Genomic DNA, 19120 nt, shown 5'->3' on the forward strand with positions numbered 1-19120 from the left:
CACCCATTTAAGATCATGCTCTCCAGAAAAGTGGGAATAGAGGAAACTTAACATAATAAAGGCTATATATGACAAACCCACAGATAACATCATTCTCAACACTGAAAATCTGAAAGCATTCCCTCTAAGATCAGGAACAAGGCAAGGATGTCCATTGTCACCACTTCTATTCGACATAGTTTTGGAAGTCCTAGCCATGGCAATCAGAGAAGAAAAAGAAATAACAGGAATCCAAATTGGAAAGGAAGAAGTAAAACTGTCACTGTTTGCAGATGACATGATACTATACATAGAAAATCCTAAAGATGCTATCAGAAAGCTACTATATAGCTCATCAATGAATTGGGTAAAGTTGCAGGATACAAAATTAATACACAGATATCTCTTGCATTCCTATACACTAACAATGAAATCTCAGGAAGAGAAATTAAGGAAACAATCCCATTTACCATCGCACCAGAAAGAATAAAATACCTAGGAATAAACCCACCTAAGGAGACAACAGACCTCTACTCTGAAAGCTATTAAGATGCTGATAAAAGAAATCAAAGAGGACACAAACAGATGGAAGAATGTACCACGTTCTTGGATTGGAAGGATCAATATATTCAAAATGACTATACTACCGAAGGCAATCTACAGATTCAGTGCAATCCCTCTCAAATTACCAATGGCATTTTTCACACAAGTAGAACAAAATTGTTTTTTTTTTTAATTTATATGGAAACACCAAATAGCCAAAGCAACCCTCAGAAAGAAAAACAGAGCTGGAGGAATCAGGCTCCCTGACTTCATACTATACTACAAAGCTACAGTCATCAAAACAGTATGGTACGGACACAAAAACAGAAATATAGATCAACAGAATGGGATAGAAAGCCCAGAAGTAAACTCACACACCTCTGGTCAATTAATCTACGACAAAGGAGGCAAGACTATACAATGGAGGAAAGACAGTCTCTTCAATAAGTGGTGCTGGGAAAACTGGACAGCTATATGTAAAAGAATGAAAGTAGAACACTCCCTAACACCATACAAAAAAATAAACTCCAAATGGATTAAAGACCTAAATGTAAGACCAGATACTATAAAACTCTTAGAGGACAACATGGGCAGAACACTCCTTGACATAAATTGCAGCAAGATCTTTTTAGATCCACCTCCTAGAGTAATGAAAATAAAAACAAAAATAAACAAGTGGGACCTAATTAAACTTAAAAGCTTCTGCACAGCAAAGGAAACCATAAACGAAATGAAAAGACAACCCACAGAATGGGAGAAAATATTTGCAAACGAAGTGACTGACAAGGGATCAATCTCCAAAATATACAAGGAGCTCATGCAGCCCTATGTCAAAAAAACAAGCAACCCAATCAAAAAATGGGCAGAAGAGCTAAATAGATATTTCTCCAAAGAAGACATACTGATGGCCAAAAAGCACATGAAAAGATGTTCAACATTACTAATTATCAGAGAAATGCAAATCAAAACTACAATGAGGTATCCTCACACTGGTCAGAATGGCCACCATCAAAAAGTCTACAAAAAATAAATGCTGGAGAAGGTGTGGAGAAAAGGGAACCCTCCCATACTGTTGGTGGGAATATAAATTGGTACAACCACTATGGAGAACAGTATGGAGGTTCCTTAAAAAAATTAAAAATAGAACTATCATATGATCCAGCAATCCTACTCCTGGGCATACAGCTGAAGAAAACCATAATCGGAAAGGGTACATGCACCCCAATTTTCATTGCAGCACTATTTGCAATAGCCAAGACATGGAAGCAACCTAAATGTTCATTGACAGAGGAATGGATAAAGAAGATATGGTACATATATACAATGGAATATTACTCAGCCATAAAAAAGAATGAACTAATGCCATTTGCAGCAATATGGATGGACCTATAGATTATTATACTAAGTGAAGTAAGTCAGACAGAGAAAGACAAATATCATGATGTCACTTATATATGGAATCTAATTTTGAAAGATACAAATGAACTTATTTACAAAACAGCAACAGACTTACATATACTGAAAGCCAACTTATGGTTACCAAAGGTGAAATGTAGGGGGAAGCAATAAATCAGGAGCTTGGGATGAACACACACACATTACTATATATAAGACAGATAACCAACAAGGACCTACTGTATAGCACAGTGAACTCTATGCAATATTCTGTGATAACCTATATGAGAAAAGAATCTAAAAAAGAATGAATATATGTATATGTATAACTGAATCGCTTTGCTGTACACATGAAACTAATACAACCTTGTAAATCAACCTTGCCAATAAAATTAAAATATTACAAAAATGCTCACACCTTTTATCCTACTCATGTTAATTCCAAGAATCAGTTGTAAATGAATAATTAGATCTATAAAATATTTCTGTGTAAAGATGTTCATTAGCATCATTATCATTGTGAGAAAATGAAATAACCTAAAAGTTAAAATCAAAGTTGGAGATAAATGATTACATAAATTATTGTACATCACAACCATATACTAAGTATACTAACTATGTACAGCAAAAAATGCAACCAAAGAAGACTGGAGCCAACCAGGAGATACAGTAACAGTTCTCCAATTTGAGTGTGTTTCTTGGGTCTTTCCCTGTTCACCCCTGTATTTTAGAATAGAGCATCTTTCTTGAAGGAACAAATTCTCTTAAGGACGCTACAGTATAAAGGGACTAGGATAGGAAGCCAGGAACCTTGCTCTATTTCTATCACTCACTATGCTACCTTGGACAAATCATTCCTCCTTTACGGGCCTCAGAGCCCCCATTAAGGAAACAAAAAGTTGGGACTAGATCATCACAGAGCCTATAGCCAAAATGACTGTGATTCTTTGCCCTTCACATCTCAAAACCAGTTTCCCCTCTTGAAAATGAGAGATAAGGTCAAATGCTTTTTCAGCTTAGAATATATATGAATATAAAAATAGAAATAGTTCAGAGACCTTCAAGATGATGGAGAAGTAAGACGTGAAGATCACCTTCCTCCCCACAAATACATCAGAAATACATCTACATGTGGAACAACTCCTACAGAACACCTACTGAATGCTGGCAGAAGACCTCAGACTTCCCAAAAGGCAAGAAACTCCCCACGTACCTGGGTAGGGCAAAAGAAAAAAGAAAAAACAGAGACAAAAGGATAGGGATGGGACCTGCACCAGTGGGAGGGAGCTGTGAAGGAGGAAAAGTTTCCACATACTAGGAAGGCCCTTCACTGGTGGAGACGGCAGGGGGTGGGGACGGGGTGGTGGGGGGAAGCTTCCGAGCCAAGGGGGAGAGCGCAGCAACGGGTGCAAAGGGCAAAGCAGAGAGATTCCGGCACAGAGGATCAGTACTGACCAGTACTCACCAGCCTGAGGGGCTTGTCTGCTCACCTGCCAGGGCGGGTGGAGGCTGGGAGCTGAGGCTCGGGCTTCAGAGGTCAGATCCCAGGGAGAGGACTGGGGTTGGCAGCGTGAACACAGCCTGAAGGGGCTAGTGTGCCACAGCTAGCCCGGAGGGAGCCCGGGAAAAAATCTGGACCTGCCTAAGAGGCAAGAGACCATTGTTTCAGGGTGCGCGAGGAGAGGGGATTCAGAGCACCACCTAAATGAGCTCCAGAGATGGGCACGAGCCGCGGCTATCAGCACGGACACCAGACACAGTCATGACATGCTAAGGCTGCTGCTGCCGCCACCAAGAAGCCTGTGTGCGAGCACAGGTCACTATCCACACCTCCCATCCCAGGAGCCTGTGCAGCCCGCCACTGCCAGGGTCCCGTGATCCAGGGACAACTTCCCCGGGAGAACACAAGGTGCACCTCAGACTGGTGCAACATCATGCCAGCTTCTGCTGCTGCAGGCTCACCCCGCATTCTGTACCCCTACCTCACCCGGCCTGAGTTAGCCAGAGACCCCTCATCAGCTGCTCCTTTAACCCCGTCCTGTCTGGGCGGGAACAGACGCCCTCAGGCGACCTACACGCAGAGGCAGGGCCAAAACCAAAGCTGAACCCAGAAGCTGTGCGAACAAAGAAGAGAAAGAGAAATTTCTCCCAGCAGCCTCAGGAGCAGTGGATTAAATCTCCACAATCAACTTGATGTACCCTGCATCTCTGGAATATCTGAATAGACAACGAATCATCCCAAAACTGAGGCAGTGGACTTTAGGAGCTACTGTAGACTTGGGGTTTGCTTTCTGCATCTAATTGTTTTCTGGTTTTACATTTACCTTAGTTTAGTATTTAGAGTTTATTATCATTGGTAGATTTGTTTACTGATTTCATTGCTCTCTTCCTCCTTTTATATATATATATATATTTTTTTTTTTCTTTTTCCTTTTTCTCTTTTTGTGAGTGTGTATGTGTATGCTTCTTTGTGCAATTTTGTCTGTATAGCTTTGCTTCTATCATTTGTCCTAGGATTCTGTCTGTCTGTTGTTTTGGGGTTTTTTTTGTATAGTTTTTAGCGCTTGTTATCATTTTTGGATTTGTTTTTTGGTTTGGTTCCTCTTTTTTTTATTACTTTTTAATTTTTTTTTACAATAAAATTTTTTTATGTTAATTTTATTTTATTTATTTATTTTTCACCCTTTTCTTCTGAGCTGTGTGACTGACAGGGTCTTGGTGCTCAGGCCTGTGTCTCTGAGGTGGGAGAGCAAAGTTCAGGATATTGGTCCACCAGAGACCTCCTGGCTCCACATAATATCAAATGGCAAAAGCTCTCCCAGAGATCTCCATCTCAACGCTAAGACCCAGCTCCACTCAACGACCAGCAAGCTACAGTGCTGGATACCCTATGCCAAACAACTAGTAAGATAGGAACACAACCCCACCCATTAGCAGAGAGGCTGCCTAAAATCATAATAAGATCACAGACACCCCCAAACACACCACCAGATGCAGTCCTGCCCACCACAAAGACAAGATCCAGCTTCATCCACCAGAACACAGGCACCAGTCCCCTCCACCAGGAAGCCTACAAAACCCACTGAACCAACCATACTCACTGGGGGGCAGACACCATAAACAATGGGAACTACAAACCTGCAGCCTGTGAAAAGGAGACCTCAAACACAGTAAGTTAAGCAAAATGAGAAGACAGAGAAATACACAGCAGATGAGGGAGCTAGGTAAAAACCCAGCAGACCAAACAAATGAAGAGGAAATAGGCAGTCTACCTGAAAAAGAATTCAGAGGAATGATAGTAAAGATGACCCAAAATCTTGGAAAAAGAATGGAGAAAATACAAGAAACGTTTAACAAGGACCTAGAAGAACTAAAGAGCAAACAAACAATGATGACCAACACAATAAATGAAGTTAAAAATTCTCTAGAAGGAATCAATAGCAGAATAACTGAGGCAGAAGAACGGATAAGTGACCTGGAAGATAAAATACTGGAAATAACTAACACAGAGCAGAAAAAAGAAAAAAGAATGAAAAGAATTGAGGACAGTCACAGAGACCTCTGGGACAACATTACACGCACCAACATTCGAATTACAGGGGTCTCAGAAGAAGAAGAGAAAAAGAAAGGGACTGAGAAAATATTAGAAGAGATTACAGCTGAAAACTTCCCTAATATGGGAAAGGAAATAGTCAATCAAGGGCAGGAAGCATAGAGAGCCCCATATAGGATAAATCCAAGAAGAAACACGTCAAGACACATATTAATCAAAGTATCAAAAACTAAATACAAAGAAAAAATATTAAAAGCAGCAAAGGAAAAACAACAAATAACATACTAGGGAATCCCCATAAGGTTAACAGCTGATCTTTCAGCAGAAAATCTGCAAACCAGAAGGGAGTAGCAGGACATACTTAAAGTGATGATAGGGAAAAACCTACAACCAAGATTACTCTACCCATCAAGGATCTCATTCAGATTCGACAGAGAAATTAAAACCTTTACAGACAAGCAAAAGTTAAGAGGATTCAGCACCACCAAACCAGCTTTACAACAAATGCTAAAGGAACTTCTCCAGGCAGGAAACACAAGAGAAGGAAAAGACCTACAATAACAAACCCAAAACAATTAAGAAAATAGTAATAGGAACATACATATCGATAACTACCTTAAATGTAAATGGATTAAATGCTCCAACCAAAAGACACCGGTTCACTGAATGGATACAAAAACAGGACCTGTATATATGGTATCTACAGGAGACCCACTTCAGACCTAGGGACACATACAGACTGAAAGTGAGGGGATGGAAAAAGATATTCCATGCAACTGGAAAACAAAAGAAAGCTGGAGTAGCAATTCTCATATCAGATAAGATAGACTTTAAAATAGAGACTATTACAAGAGACAAAGAAGGACACTACATAATGATCAAGAGATCAATCCAAGAAGAAGATATAACAATTGTAAATATTAATGGCCCCAACACAGGAGCACCTCAATACATAAGGCAAATGCTAACAGCCATAAAAGGGGAAATCAACAGTAACACAATCATAGGAGGGGACTTTAACACCCCAATTTCACCAATGGACAGATGATCCAAAATGAAAATAAATAAGGAAACACAAGCTTTATATGACACATTAAAAAAGATGGACTTAATTGATATTTATAGGACATTCCATCCAAAAACAACAGAATACACTTTCTTCTCAAGTGCTCATGGAACATTCTCCAGGATAGATCACATCTTGGGTCACAAATCAAGCCTTGGTAAATTTAAGAAAATTGAAATTGTATCAAGTAACTTTTCTGACCACAACGCTATGAGACTAGATATCAATTAAAGGAAAACACCTGTAAAAAATACAAACACATGGAGGCTAAACAATACACTACTAAATAACCAAGAGATCACTGAAAAAATCAAAGAGGAAATCAAAAAATACCCCAAAACAAATGACAATGAAAACACAATGCCCCAAAACCTATGGGATGCAGCAAAAGCAGTTCTAACAGGGAAGTGTATAGCAGTACAATCTTACCTCAAGAAACAAGAATCATCTCAAACAAACTAACCTTACACCTAAAGCAATTAGAGAAAGAAGAAGAAAAACAACAACAACAAAAAACCCCAATGTTAGCAGAAGGAAAGAAATCATAAAGATCAGATCAGAAATAAATGAAAAAGAAATGAAGGAAACAATAGCAAAGATCAATAAAACTAAAAGCTGGTTCTTTGAGAAGATAAACAAAATTGATAAACCATTAGTCATACTCATCAAGAAAAAAAGGGAGAAGACTCAAATCTATAGAATTAGAAATGAAAAAGGAGACGTAACAACTGACAATGCAGAAATACAAAGGATCATGAGCGATAACCACAAGTAACTATATGCCAATAAAATGGACACCAGGAAGAAATGGACAAATTCTTAGAAAAGCACAACATTCTGAGACTGAACCAGGAAGAAATAGAAAATATAAACAGACCAATCCCAAACACTGAATATGAGACTGTGATTAAAAATCTTCCAACAAACAAAAAAGCCCAGGACCAGATGGCTTCACAGGCGAATTCTATCAAACATTTAGAGAAGAGCTAACACCTATCCTTCTCAAACTCTTCCAAAATATAGCAGAGGGAGGATCACTCCCAAACTGATTCTACAAGGCCACCATCACCCTGACACCAAAACCAGACAAAGATGTCACAAAGAAAGAAAACTACAGGCCAATATCACTGATGAACATAGATGCAAAAATCCTCAACAAACTACTAGCAAACAGAATCCAACAGCACGTTAAACAGGTCATACACCATGATCAAGTGGGGTTTATCCCAGGAATGCAAGGATTCCTCAATATACACAAATCAATGTGATAAACCATATTAACAAACTGAAGGAGAAAAACCATATGATTATCTCAATAGATGCAGAAAAAGCTTTCGACAAAATTCAACACCCATTTATGATAAAAACCCTCCAGAAAGTAGGCATAGATGGAACTTACCTCAACATAATAAAGGCCATATATGACAAACCCACAGCCAACATCGTCCTCAGTGGTGAAAAACTGAAACCATTTCCACTAAGATCAGGAACAAGACAAGGCTGTCCACTCTCACCACTATTATTCAACACAGTTCCAAAGTTTTGGAACTTTCAGCCAGAGCAATCAGAGAAGAAAAAGAAATAAAAGGAATCCAAATCAGAAAAGAAGAAGTAAAGCTATAACTGTTTGCAGATGACATGATACTATACATGGATAATCCTAAAGATGCTACCAGAAAACTACTAGAGCTAATCAATGAATTTGGTAAAGTAGCAGGATACAAAATTAATGCACAGAAACCTCTTGCATTCCTATACACTAATGATGAAAAATCTGAAAGAGAAATTAAGGAAACATTCCCATTTACCATTGCAACAAAAAGAATAAAATACCTAGGAATAAACCTACCTAAGGAGACAAAAGACCTGTATGCAGAAAACAATAAGACACTGATGAAAGAAATTAAAGATGATACAAGCAGATGGAGAGATATACCATGTTCTTGGAGTGGAAGAATCAACATTGTGAAAATAACTATACTACCCAAAGCAATCTACAGATTCAATGCAATCCTTATCAAACTACCAATGGCATTTTTCACAGAAGTAGAACAAAAAATTTCACAATTTGTATGGAAACATAAAAGACCCCGAATACCCAAAGCAATCTTCAGCAAGAAAAACAGAGCTGGAGGAATCAGGCTCCCGGACTTCAGACTATGCTACAAAGCCACAGTAATCAAGACAGTATAGTACTGGCACAAAAACAGAAATATAGATCAATGGAACAGTATAGAAAGCCCAGAGAATTACCCATGCACATATAGTCACCTTATTTTTGATAAAGGAGGTAAGAGTATACAATGGAGAAAAGACAGCCTCTTCAATAAGTGGTGCTGGGAAAACTGGACAGCTACATGTAAAAGAATGAAATTAGAACATGCCCTAACACCATATACAAAAATAAACTCAAAATGGATTAAAGACCTAAATGTAAGGCCAGATACTATAAAACCCTTAGAGGAAAACACAGGCAGAACACTCTATGACATAAATCACAGCAAGATCCTTTTTGACCCACCTCCTAGGGAAATGGAAATAAAAACAAAAATAAATAAATGGGACCAATGAAACTTAAAAGCTTTTGCACAGCAAAGGAAACCATAAACAAGACGAAAAGACAACCCTCAGAATGGGAGAAAATAGTTGCAAATGAAGCAACTAACAAAGGATCAATCTCCAAAATTTACAAGCAGCTCATGCAGCTCAACATCAAAAAAACAAACAACCCAATCCAAAAATGGGCAGAAGACCTAAACAGACGCTTCTCAGAGAAGATATACAGATTGCCAACACATGAAAGAATGCTCAACATCACTAATCACTAGAGAAATGCACATCAAAAGTACAATGAGGTATCACCTCACACCAGTCAGAATGGCCATCATCAAAAAATCTACAAACAATAAATGCTGGAGAGGGTGTGATTACATTCCCACTGTCGGTGGGAATGTGAATTGGTACAGCCACTATGGAGAACAGTATGGAGGTTCCTTAAAAAACTAAAAATAGAACTACCATACGACCCAGCAATCCCACTACTGGGCATATTCCCTGAGAAGACCATGGTTCAAAAAGAGTCATGTACCACAGTGTCCATTGCAGCTCTTTTTACAGTAGCCAGGACATGGAAGCAACCTAAGTGTCCATCAACAGATGAATCGATAAAGAAGATGTGGCACATATATACAGTGGACTATTACTCAGCTATAAAAAGAAACGAAATTGAGCCATTTGTAGTGAGGTGGGTGAACCTAGAGTCTGTCCTACAGAGTGAAGTCAGTCAGAAAGAGGAAAACAAATACCGTATGCTAACACATATATATGGAATCTAAAAAAAAAAAAAAAAAAAAGGTCCTGAGGAACCTAGGGGCAGGACAGGAATAAAGACACAGACTTAGTAGAGAATGGACTTGAGGACATGGGGAGAGGGAAGGGTAAGCTGAGACGAAATGAGAGAGTGGCCTGGACATAGATACACTACCAAACGTAAAATAGATAGCTAGTGGGAAGCAGCTGCAGGGCACAGGGAGATCAGTTCAGTGCTTTGTGACCACCTAGAGGGGTGGGATAGGGAGGGTGGGAGGGAGACACAAGAGCAAGGGGATATGGGGATATATGTATACATATAGCTGATTCACTTTGTTATACAGTAGCAACTAACAGAACATTGTAAAGCAATTATACTCCAATAAAGATGTGAAAAGAAAAGAAAAGAAAGAAGAAGAAGTAGCCCCCCGTGTGCTCGTTCGTCACAGGAAATACTTTTCAACTCACATTGGCCAGGTTGGCCACCTCTCTCCCAACTCTTGGCTCGGGCCCCAAACTCTGGTCCCAGCTCTCATCAGGAGGAAAGTGGAGGTGGCCACTCTTCTGTGGGTGGGTGAGATGCATCTCAGCTGGATGTTCCAGTTTCACTATAAATACTCGAATCACTCCTGTAACATCCTAATACACTAAGGAAGACAATGGCAACCAAGACCACACCCCCTAATTCTCCAGGTGTAAACAACAAAAGAGATTATAAAATGCTTACAGGCCATAACTGACCTCGCTGGGAATGTCCCATCTTCCCTCTTCCCCTAGACTTTAGCCATACCCCCTGAACGTGTGTGTTCTCTCTCGGATTTTACATGCCAGTCTCCTGCCCCAGACACTTTTCCTGGCCACCTCTCTGCCCCTTCTCCTCATCCCTCAAGTTTCAGCGTTGATGCAAATCCCTCTGCAGAGCTTTCTCCAACCCTTTGCCTGGGCCCTCAGAGAACTCAGTCTTTTCCTTTAAAAAGTATTGCACTTTAGTTTGTCTGCTTCCATAGCTGACTCTAAGCTTTGAGGACAAGGGACTACATCTACAAAGATCATTCATGAACCTCCACATCTAGTTCAGGGATTAGCACATGATCCTAGCTCAACTACTGACTAAAAGAATGAAAAATACAATGGAACGTAATACAATAAAGCTTGTAGGTGAGTGTTGATACAACCAGGGCAACGGGTTGTCTAGCACGTAGGGGTGATCCTGGCCCAGTAAGCTGGAGAGGCCTGCATAGGTGGCTGCAGAGGGGGGCACGCTGGCCTACCTTTTTGGTCTTCACTGTAGAAGCGCAGCAATCCCCACCGTCATAGTTGCAGAAAGCTCGGTTGTTGATGGCATCACAGTAATTGTCTCCCATGAAGGGCTGTACATGAGGAGAGAGGCAGGAAGGAAAGGAGGCCTGGTTAGCATCCTGGAGTAAACGGGGGCTGGTCTCTGTAGATATTTAGCTGTATCTCATCTTCTCACAAACCTCCACAGTCAGCCTACCTGGCTTCAAATCCCTATACCCTTCTGGACAAATTACCAGTCCTAACATTTTTTTTTTAATTTACTTTTTGCTGTGTTGGGTCTTCGTTGCTGCATGCGGGCTTCTCATTGCAGTGGCTTCTCTTATTGCAGAGCACAGGCTCTAGGAGCACGGGCTTTGTTAGTTGTGGCTCACGGGCTCTAGAGCGCAGGCTCAGTAGTTGTGGCGCACAGGCTTAGTTGCTCTGCGGCACGTGGGATCTTCCCGGACCAGGGCTCGAACCCGTGTCCCCTGCATTGGCAGGCGGATTCTTAACCACTGTGCCGCCAGGGAAGCCCACTCCAACCATTTTTTTTTTTTTTTTTTTTTTTTTTGTACGCGGGCCTCTCACTGCTGTGGCCTCTCCCGTTGTGGAGCACAGGCTCCGGGCGCGCAGGCTCAGCAGCCATGGCTCACGGGCCCAGCCGCTCCACGGCATGTGGGATCTTCCCGGACTGGGGCACGAACCCGTGTCTCCTGCATCGGCAGGCGGACTCTCAACCACTGCACCACCAGGGAAGCCCCATACTCCAACCATTTTTAAAGACTCTTACCTAGCCAAGTTTTTCCCAACTAAACTATGGTCATGCTAGGAGACATACTCTTATATGCTGGGTATGCAAAGGCAGCAGGATAGACCACTATGTCCTCCTGAAGCAGGGGGCTCATTTCACTTGAAGAAATGGTAAGAAAATTTGAGCCCCCTTTCCCCCACTTTTCCTGGTAGTAGGTAACTACAAACACAATTTACAATAAATATATATGCAAATATATTAGGAAGCTGAATGTAAACTACTCAAGAATTGTAAAGACTGAACGTAAGAATCCATAGGAACTTGGCATGATGGTTGGTGTATGATTATGGGTGCTTTCTTCTCTAACACAGGAGTACAGATATACTCGATGTCACACACTTTCCATGTTTGCTTTCTTCTGTTCTCAAATAAAACACATAAGGTAGGCATTGCTCTTCCCACTTCACACATGAAGACCCTGAGGCTCAGAGCAAGAAAGGGACTTGGCCAAGAGCAACTGGCAGAGGCAGAGTAGTGATTTCTTTTTTCTTTTTTTTTTTTTTGAGGTACGCAGGCCCCTCACTGTTGTGGCCTCTCCTGCTGCGGAGCACAGGCTCCGGACGTGCAGGCTCAGCGGCCATGGCTCACGGGCCCAGCCGCTCCGCAGCATGTGGGATCTTCCCGGACCGGGGCACGAACCCGTGTCCCCTGCATCGGCAGGCGGACTCTCAACCACTGTGCCACCAGGGAAGCCCCCAGAGTAGTGATTTCAATCCAAGTTGGTTTCTCATTTTTCTTTACCCTTCTAGGCTATACTAAGCATATGCTGATTTCTTTCTTTTCTCCCCTGTGTTCCTCCAACTCTGTGATGCTTGAAAGATGAGGAGAAGATGATGGAGTTAAATTATTACTGATCCGAACCCAGAGTCATCTTAGGGAAAAGTCAGGGGTCTCTGCAACCCCCCAGCACTTGCATTTCCCACCTGAACACTTAGCACGCTGTCTTCTACAGTTTATGAACCTGTAGTTGGTGCAAGACTGTGAGCTCCTCAAAGACAAGGCCAATATCCGGTTTGTCTCTGTCTCCCAACCGCCTTGGAGTTTAATGCTGGGCACAACTTGGCTCTTAAAGATGTTTTAGGGACAGATCGTAATCGCACTGGTGTAGTGGAAAGGCAGTTGGCAGGGCTTTAGAAAACCTGGGTTCTAGTCTTCCAAACCTCAGCCACTGGTTGGTTACTTGGTAATTTTGACTAAGTGGCTTATCTTCTCTGGGTCTTAGGACTCACAGTGGTGAAATAAAGAGGCAGAATTAGACCACTGATTTCTCAAAGCAATGAACATACCCCTCCCCTCATCAAAGGTAATGTTGTGTGACCCTTGTTCGGGTTGGGGGTCTCTAATGCTCAGTGACTCGTTGACTTTTTGTGGGCTCCCATGAAAAACCCTTTTGTGGGTTGTTTATGGGGAGAGCCAAGTTCACGAGGAGTCCGTCCTATGTGGCATCCCTGTCTCTGGCATCTATGCTCCAGATTCACAGTCTTTGTGCCCCCAGCTCATGATGCTTGATGCCATTCCATCACTGCCCTATTAGGGTCTTAAAAAGATTTTAGCAAGGCAGGGCCAAGAACAGAGAGAGAGCTGTACTCAACTGTGGGTACACACGCACATGGCCGTGAGCACAGGTGTGACTCTGCCGTCTGACTGCCGTAATGAATACGTTACCACATTCGTATTAAAGCAGAGAGGCACAAACAACTAAAGGATAAACCCCTTTGCTCTTTCTGGGCCGTAGAAGATTTGTCTGTGGGCTCTGTTCCCTATGTTCTTTCTCACATTATATATAAAGACTAATAAAGGAAACCAAATGTCCTTTTTTTAAAAAAAATAAAATAAAAGGAACTGGCTTGGTAAAGGAGTAGCTGAAGAAGAAGAGGAGGAAGAAAAATAAAAAAGATTCTTTTTTTTATTTGGTCACTGAACAATATCTCGTCTCATTACTAGCTACTTTCTTCTCTGTACCCTTTCCTGCTGCCATATCCATGCATCCATCCTCCCATCTATCCATCCACCTTCTCTTTAACCCTATCTATTGAATGCCTACTACGTGTTACACATTGTGCTAAAAAAAAAAAAAAAGGATGTAATAGTGAGTCAATATAGACAGAGCTCCTGCTACTTTAAGACCTTACATTCTAGTAAGGAGGCAGACTTTATTCAAATGATCACTTATCCTATTGGCCAATTTCAACTCTGATAAGAGTTATAGAGGAAAGGTATGTGATGCTGTTACAGTTAAGAGTAGGAGGATGTGACCTAATCAGAGGGCTCCATGCAGAAGTCCCTGAGGAGAGGACGTTTCAGCTGACATGATGAGTAGGAGTTAATTAGGTGGGGGGTGGAGAAGGGAGACTTTCTAGAGGGAGAGAATAACACGTGAAAAGCTCTACAGCCTAGAGATTGCTCCCGTCTCTGGTATTTCTTATGCTGCTACTTCTACTAATAGTGTGTTTTGGAAAACAATTCATCCTTCAAGATCTAGTTCAAACATCACCCCTCCAAAATGTCTTCCCTACAACCCCCGAGATGCCACGTGCTTCTGCAGCTTCTTATACCTGCTTTGGTTATACCTCTTGGTATATCAGTTTAGGATTCTTCTTTAACCGTATCTCTTTTACTATACTGTAAGTTCCTTATGGACAGGGAATGTATGTCATCCATTTTTGTATCTTGGACTTCTTAGCAAAATGCTGGCAATGTGAGCAAAACTGTATTAAATATAGCTTCCTTAAATGTTTATCTAGTAAAATGATGGGTAGATGGATGGATGGTTGGATGGATGGATGAAGGGCAAGAAGATATCCAGATGAGTCAGGGAGAACACAGTACTGTTTGCTCTTGACTAAAACCATTGTACTCTCAGTACCTAGGGTAGTGCTGGGCACATAAGAGGCACCCAGTGAAGCTTTGATGAACAAGTAAGTAAATGACTACTTTGAACACAGCTTGGGGCAGAGAGCAGGGGCCTAAAGGGCCCCAAGACGCTTTATCAATCTTGGCTCCTGCAGACATTCCAGGTTGATGGCTCCTCCCTGGACCCAGCAGTTGTATCTCTTCTAAGCATACTTTTCAGCCCCAGATAAGAGAGAAACTATTAGCTCTAAGTTAAGCAGGAAAGGAGACGAGGGGGCACCTGCAAGGGCAAAGGCGATAAGCATCACTGGCAGAGCTCAGAGCCTGACAGGTGTGGGTCTCTTAGGCCTTAGTGCTGAGTCAAAGAAGGGATTGAATTCCGCTGTCACACTGGTTGCCCAGACCGCCGACTCAGCAGAACGAGTGCCCAGGTAATCCAAGCTTCCTTTTTCTGAAATCCTGGACTGATCCAGAGAGATGTAAGGAAGCAACTGCCTCGGGTCCTTGGCTTTGGTTTTGTCACTCCTGCTGAATCTTGAGAGAATGGGAGCTTTTAAAGACTGCAGTGTCCTGTGCCCTGAGAAGATGCCCCTGGGGATTCCCTAACCAATACACAGAAAGAAGTGTGACCCAGGGACTGTCCTGTGACATTTACAGGTCAGGGGACGGTTCATGGGCAGAAGGTGGCCTAGTGGAGGAGAGAAATCACGGGCCTGGAAGTCAGGAGACTTGGGTTCATGCTCTGGCTCTGTGTCTAGTATGCTGTGCAACCTCGGGCCAGTGCATCCCCCCTCTGGCCCTCTTTTTCCAGTCTGCACAACAGATGAGGATGGTAGATCGCATTAAGAGCCGTGCCAGTTGGCATTCTGTCAAATGTTAGACCCGGCTGCTGGCTGGGTGTCAGTTTCCCCATCATCTAGAAGAACAGTCTGGTTGTGACAGTTTAAGAATTTCATCAAATACAAAGTTTTCTAGAGCACAATCTAGTTCTTTTCACCTGGATTTTCCTGAGGGGGGCCTGGGGGCACCACAGAGATTTGGACATCCACCTGGATGTGATTTGGGACCTCCTTTCCATGCCAGCTGAAAAGATTCACAGTGGGCACAGGGGTGCACAGAATGTCTCTGAGTTCCATGGACAGCAGCACGCCCTTGAGAACACAGGTGACATGCCAAGTGCCCTGGCCCTGCCCCTCCCCAAGCCTATCACTGATACCCAGGGACAGAGCTCCAAAATGCCAAGTTCCAAGGAATGGCTCCACTGCCAAGTGAGAGAACTGAAGGGTCAGAGGGGATCTTCCACCTTCAGCTCAGTGGCTGAGTCTAAGGTGTCCAAATGACCTCTGGAGTTGAAGAACGCGTGAATGACAAAGACGTGTGGCAGAAGGAAATGATGTGCAACTAATGGTTGCAGGAAGAGTAGAAATGAAAAAACAGAAACTGCCTCATGTGGTTCTGTAAGAGTTAAATAAGGCAATGTTGGTAAAACGCCGGGCATATTGTAGCTGCTAAATGAATACGGCCTCGGCCCTCCCAACCTCCCTTACAGATGCAATATGATGCTGAACACAGGCTTCGGAGCCAGAAACACCTGGCTTGGAATCCCGACTCTGTTAGCCATTAAATGTATGTTTGAGTGTGTTTGTTGATACCTCTGTGCATCAGTTCCATGACCTATAAAGTGGGATTGCTGATTCCTGTCCAAGAAGTCTGTTAAAGGGATATTTATAGCACTTAGTAGGTACAGTAAATGGAAGTCATGATTAACATAACAATAACAGTAATGGTTGTAGCACCATTTGAGGGACTCACCTCGCAGCCTTTGACACAGTGAATCAGAGTAGGGTGAGGATACCACTTCAGACCAGCTGTGCAGACAACTCTCTGCAGAGAGAGGGAGAAAGAGGTCAGATAGGTTTGGGGCTGGCAACACATTCAACCACCCACCCCTCTTCTTGGATCTTCCAAGTCCTGGCCTCACCCTGGCACTTCTGCGGAGAATTTGCCCAGGTACCTGCGATAACAGGATCCATAAGACTAAAATAATGTTTGTGTTCACGGTAGGTGTCATGATTCTGTATTTCCCTGGCAGGAAGAAGGTCTGAGGAGAAGAACTGGGGGACCGAGACATGATCAGAAAGGCACTTCAGAAAATTCCTGGCTGACGTCTGCCCCATGGACAGAGTCGGGGATAAGGTGGGAGGAAGGAGGAAGGGTAGAGTGCGTGTGTGTGCACACGTGAGTGCGTGCACATGCATGTGTGCATGCATGTGCGTGTGTGTGGCTACAGCAGGAAGATGGAAGAATAGTGTGGGACAGGGCTTCCCAAAGTAGGCGCTGAGGACCACTCTAATCACAATCACATGGGAGCACACGGAAAAGGCAGATTCTTCAGCACCACCTTGGGTCTAAAGAGTCCGAATCTCTGAGGCCAGGGCCTGGGACTCTGCACTGTAAAAACAAGCCTCCCAGATGATGCTGATACACATTACAGTTTGAGAGCAGTGGCCTGGAGGATGCATGAACTAACCTTTGGTTCGGAACCCTGGAGATGCAGAGAACCCTTTCTGCATCCACCTGCCACCAGGCCATGCGGGCTAGGCTCACAGATCCTGAGGCTGCCCCCATTCGTATCTCTGTGACTTTGTTCCTGCTGTTCTCCTTCACTGAAAGCCCTTCCTCATCTTGTCCCCTGGAGAATCTTTACTTATCTTTTACATTTCTGTTCAAGACTACCTTCCTCAATACTCTGTCATGGTCTATATGGGAAAAGAATCTCAAGAAGAGTGGATACATGTGTATGTATAACTGATTCACTTTGCTGTACAGCTGAAATGATCACAACATTGTAAATCAACTATACCCCCATAAAAATTTAAAAAGAAATACATAATATATAAACTTAGAATTATAAAAGAAAAGACTACCTTCCTTTGTGGTGATTTCCCCAGCCCTCTCAGGCAGAGCTTAAGGTATACATATATGTATTTACTTATAGCCTCCCGTAATAAAATGATAATTATTATTATTATACTAAAATGTATTGAGTGCATTCATGGTGCTAATTACTTTATTCATTATCTTATTCATTGCTCACCACCATGCAGTGGGGTGGGCATTAATCTTGTATCATAAGGAGAATAAATTCCCCAAGCTCCATAGCTGTTAAGCAAAGGAACCAAGATTTGAAACCAAGCAATTGTTTTGGGAAGGATGTAAGGCAGCTCATAACATAAAATCCAACACAATAAATTCTTTTTAAGTGGGTGAAAAAAGAAAGATAAATAAAACTAGGAAGATAAAATAGCATCAGGACTAGGGCTAACATAACAATCTTAGAAGCTCCCTTTTCTATTCTGCCCTAGATGCCTTACTTTTCATGCCATATTACAATGATTTCTTAAAAAAATAATAAAAGCAAATTAAAATAACCTGGAGGCAAATGCTTAGATTTGCGATGACAGGTAACTGTGCCAGGGAGCAGCCATGGAAGTCTCTATGATCAGGGCTCTCTCTGCTGGCTAAATGCCAGTTGATTAATTTTAATTAAGAAATGAACATTCACATGGGCTAGAATGTGGAAAATCCATGTGACCAGCCCATTCTCTCCCCAAGGGCAGACCTATATGGGAGCAAAACTGTAATTAGGTTTCTTGGTGAACTTGGAATCCCATGACTCCAAGATCTGGCTGGGTTGGGTACCTTTCTTCTCTGCCCCACAGCATTTCTGGTTCACCCTTGGGTTTTCCATGCCTAGAATGGTGCCTGGGACAAGGAAGATGACCAGCAAGTATTTATGTTATAAATGAATGGATCCATTTCAAGATAGAGATGATTTTACCAAGGGACAATTATTTTCTTTACCTGTCCTCCTCTCTTCTAGAGCATCAGAAGAGCATTTATGATGCCTAGCAAAGCATCTAGTTTAGAGGACCAGTTTAGTGTAGATTGAATTAATTAAAGATCCTGGACAAACAACTTAATTTGAAGATCTGCCAACCAGTCTCACAATGTGAAATCTACTCTTTAGCCCCTACTGCCTCTGTTGACACTGTCTACCTTCTCCTAAAACACAAGAAGGTGATGTATGGGACTGAGCAATGAGGCATGACAGACATGGTTGCAATTCTGACTTGAAATTTCCACTCTGAGGTTAGGTTTTCCCATCTGTGAAATGGGTACTGAAAATGTCACAGGCCTGCTGTGATGAAGCACTGAGATAAATGATGTAGAAATGGTCCACCCAGGACTAACTCCTACAGGTAAGAGGGCAGGGCCTGGTTTTAGACATCTGTCTCCCCCCAGATTCAGGACGGAGCACAGCAAACAAATA

The 19120-nt window shown here is 42.3% G+C and overlaps 1 protein-coding gene across 1 annotated transcript in view; it reads right to left on the bottom strand.

Moving 5' to 3' along the window:
* PAPPA (pappalysin 1) overlaps window positions 1-19120 on the bottom strand; it is a 256176-nt gene that overhangs the window by 20319 nt on the left and 216737 nt on the right. The window contains exons 20-21 of the mRNA XM_081237665.1: window positions 16600-16671; window positions 11117-11215 (exon numbers count right to left, since the gene is read on the bottom strand). Coding sequence (XP_081093791.1) covers window positions 11117-11215; window positions 16600-16671 — 171 coding nt within the window. The remainder of the gene's footprint in view (window positions 1-11116; window positions 11216-16599; window positions 16672-19120) is intronic.

Source organism: Mesoplodon bidens (assembly GCF_964165515.1).
Source record: "Mesoplodon bidens genome assembly, chromosome: 6".
In the NCBI taxonomy this organism is placed as follows: domain Eukaryota; kingdom Metazoa; phylum Chordata; class Mammalia; order Artiodactyla; family Ziphiidae; genus Mesoplodon; species Mesoplodon bidens.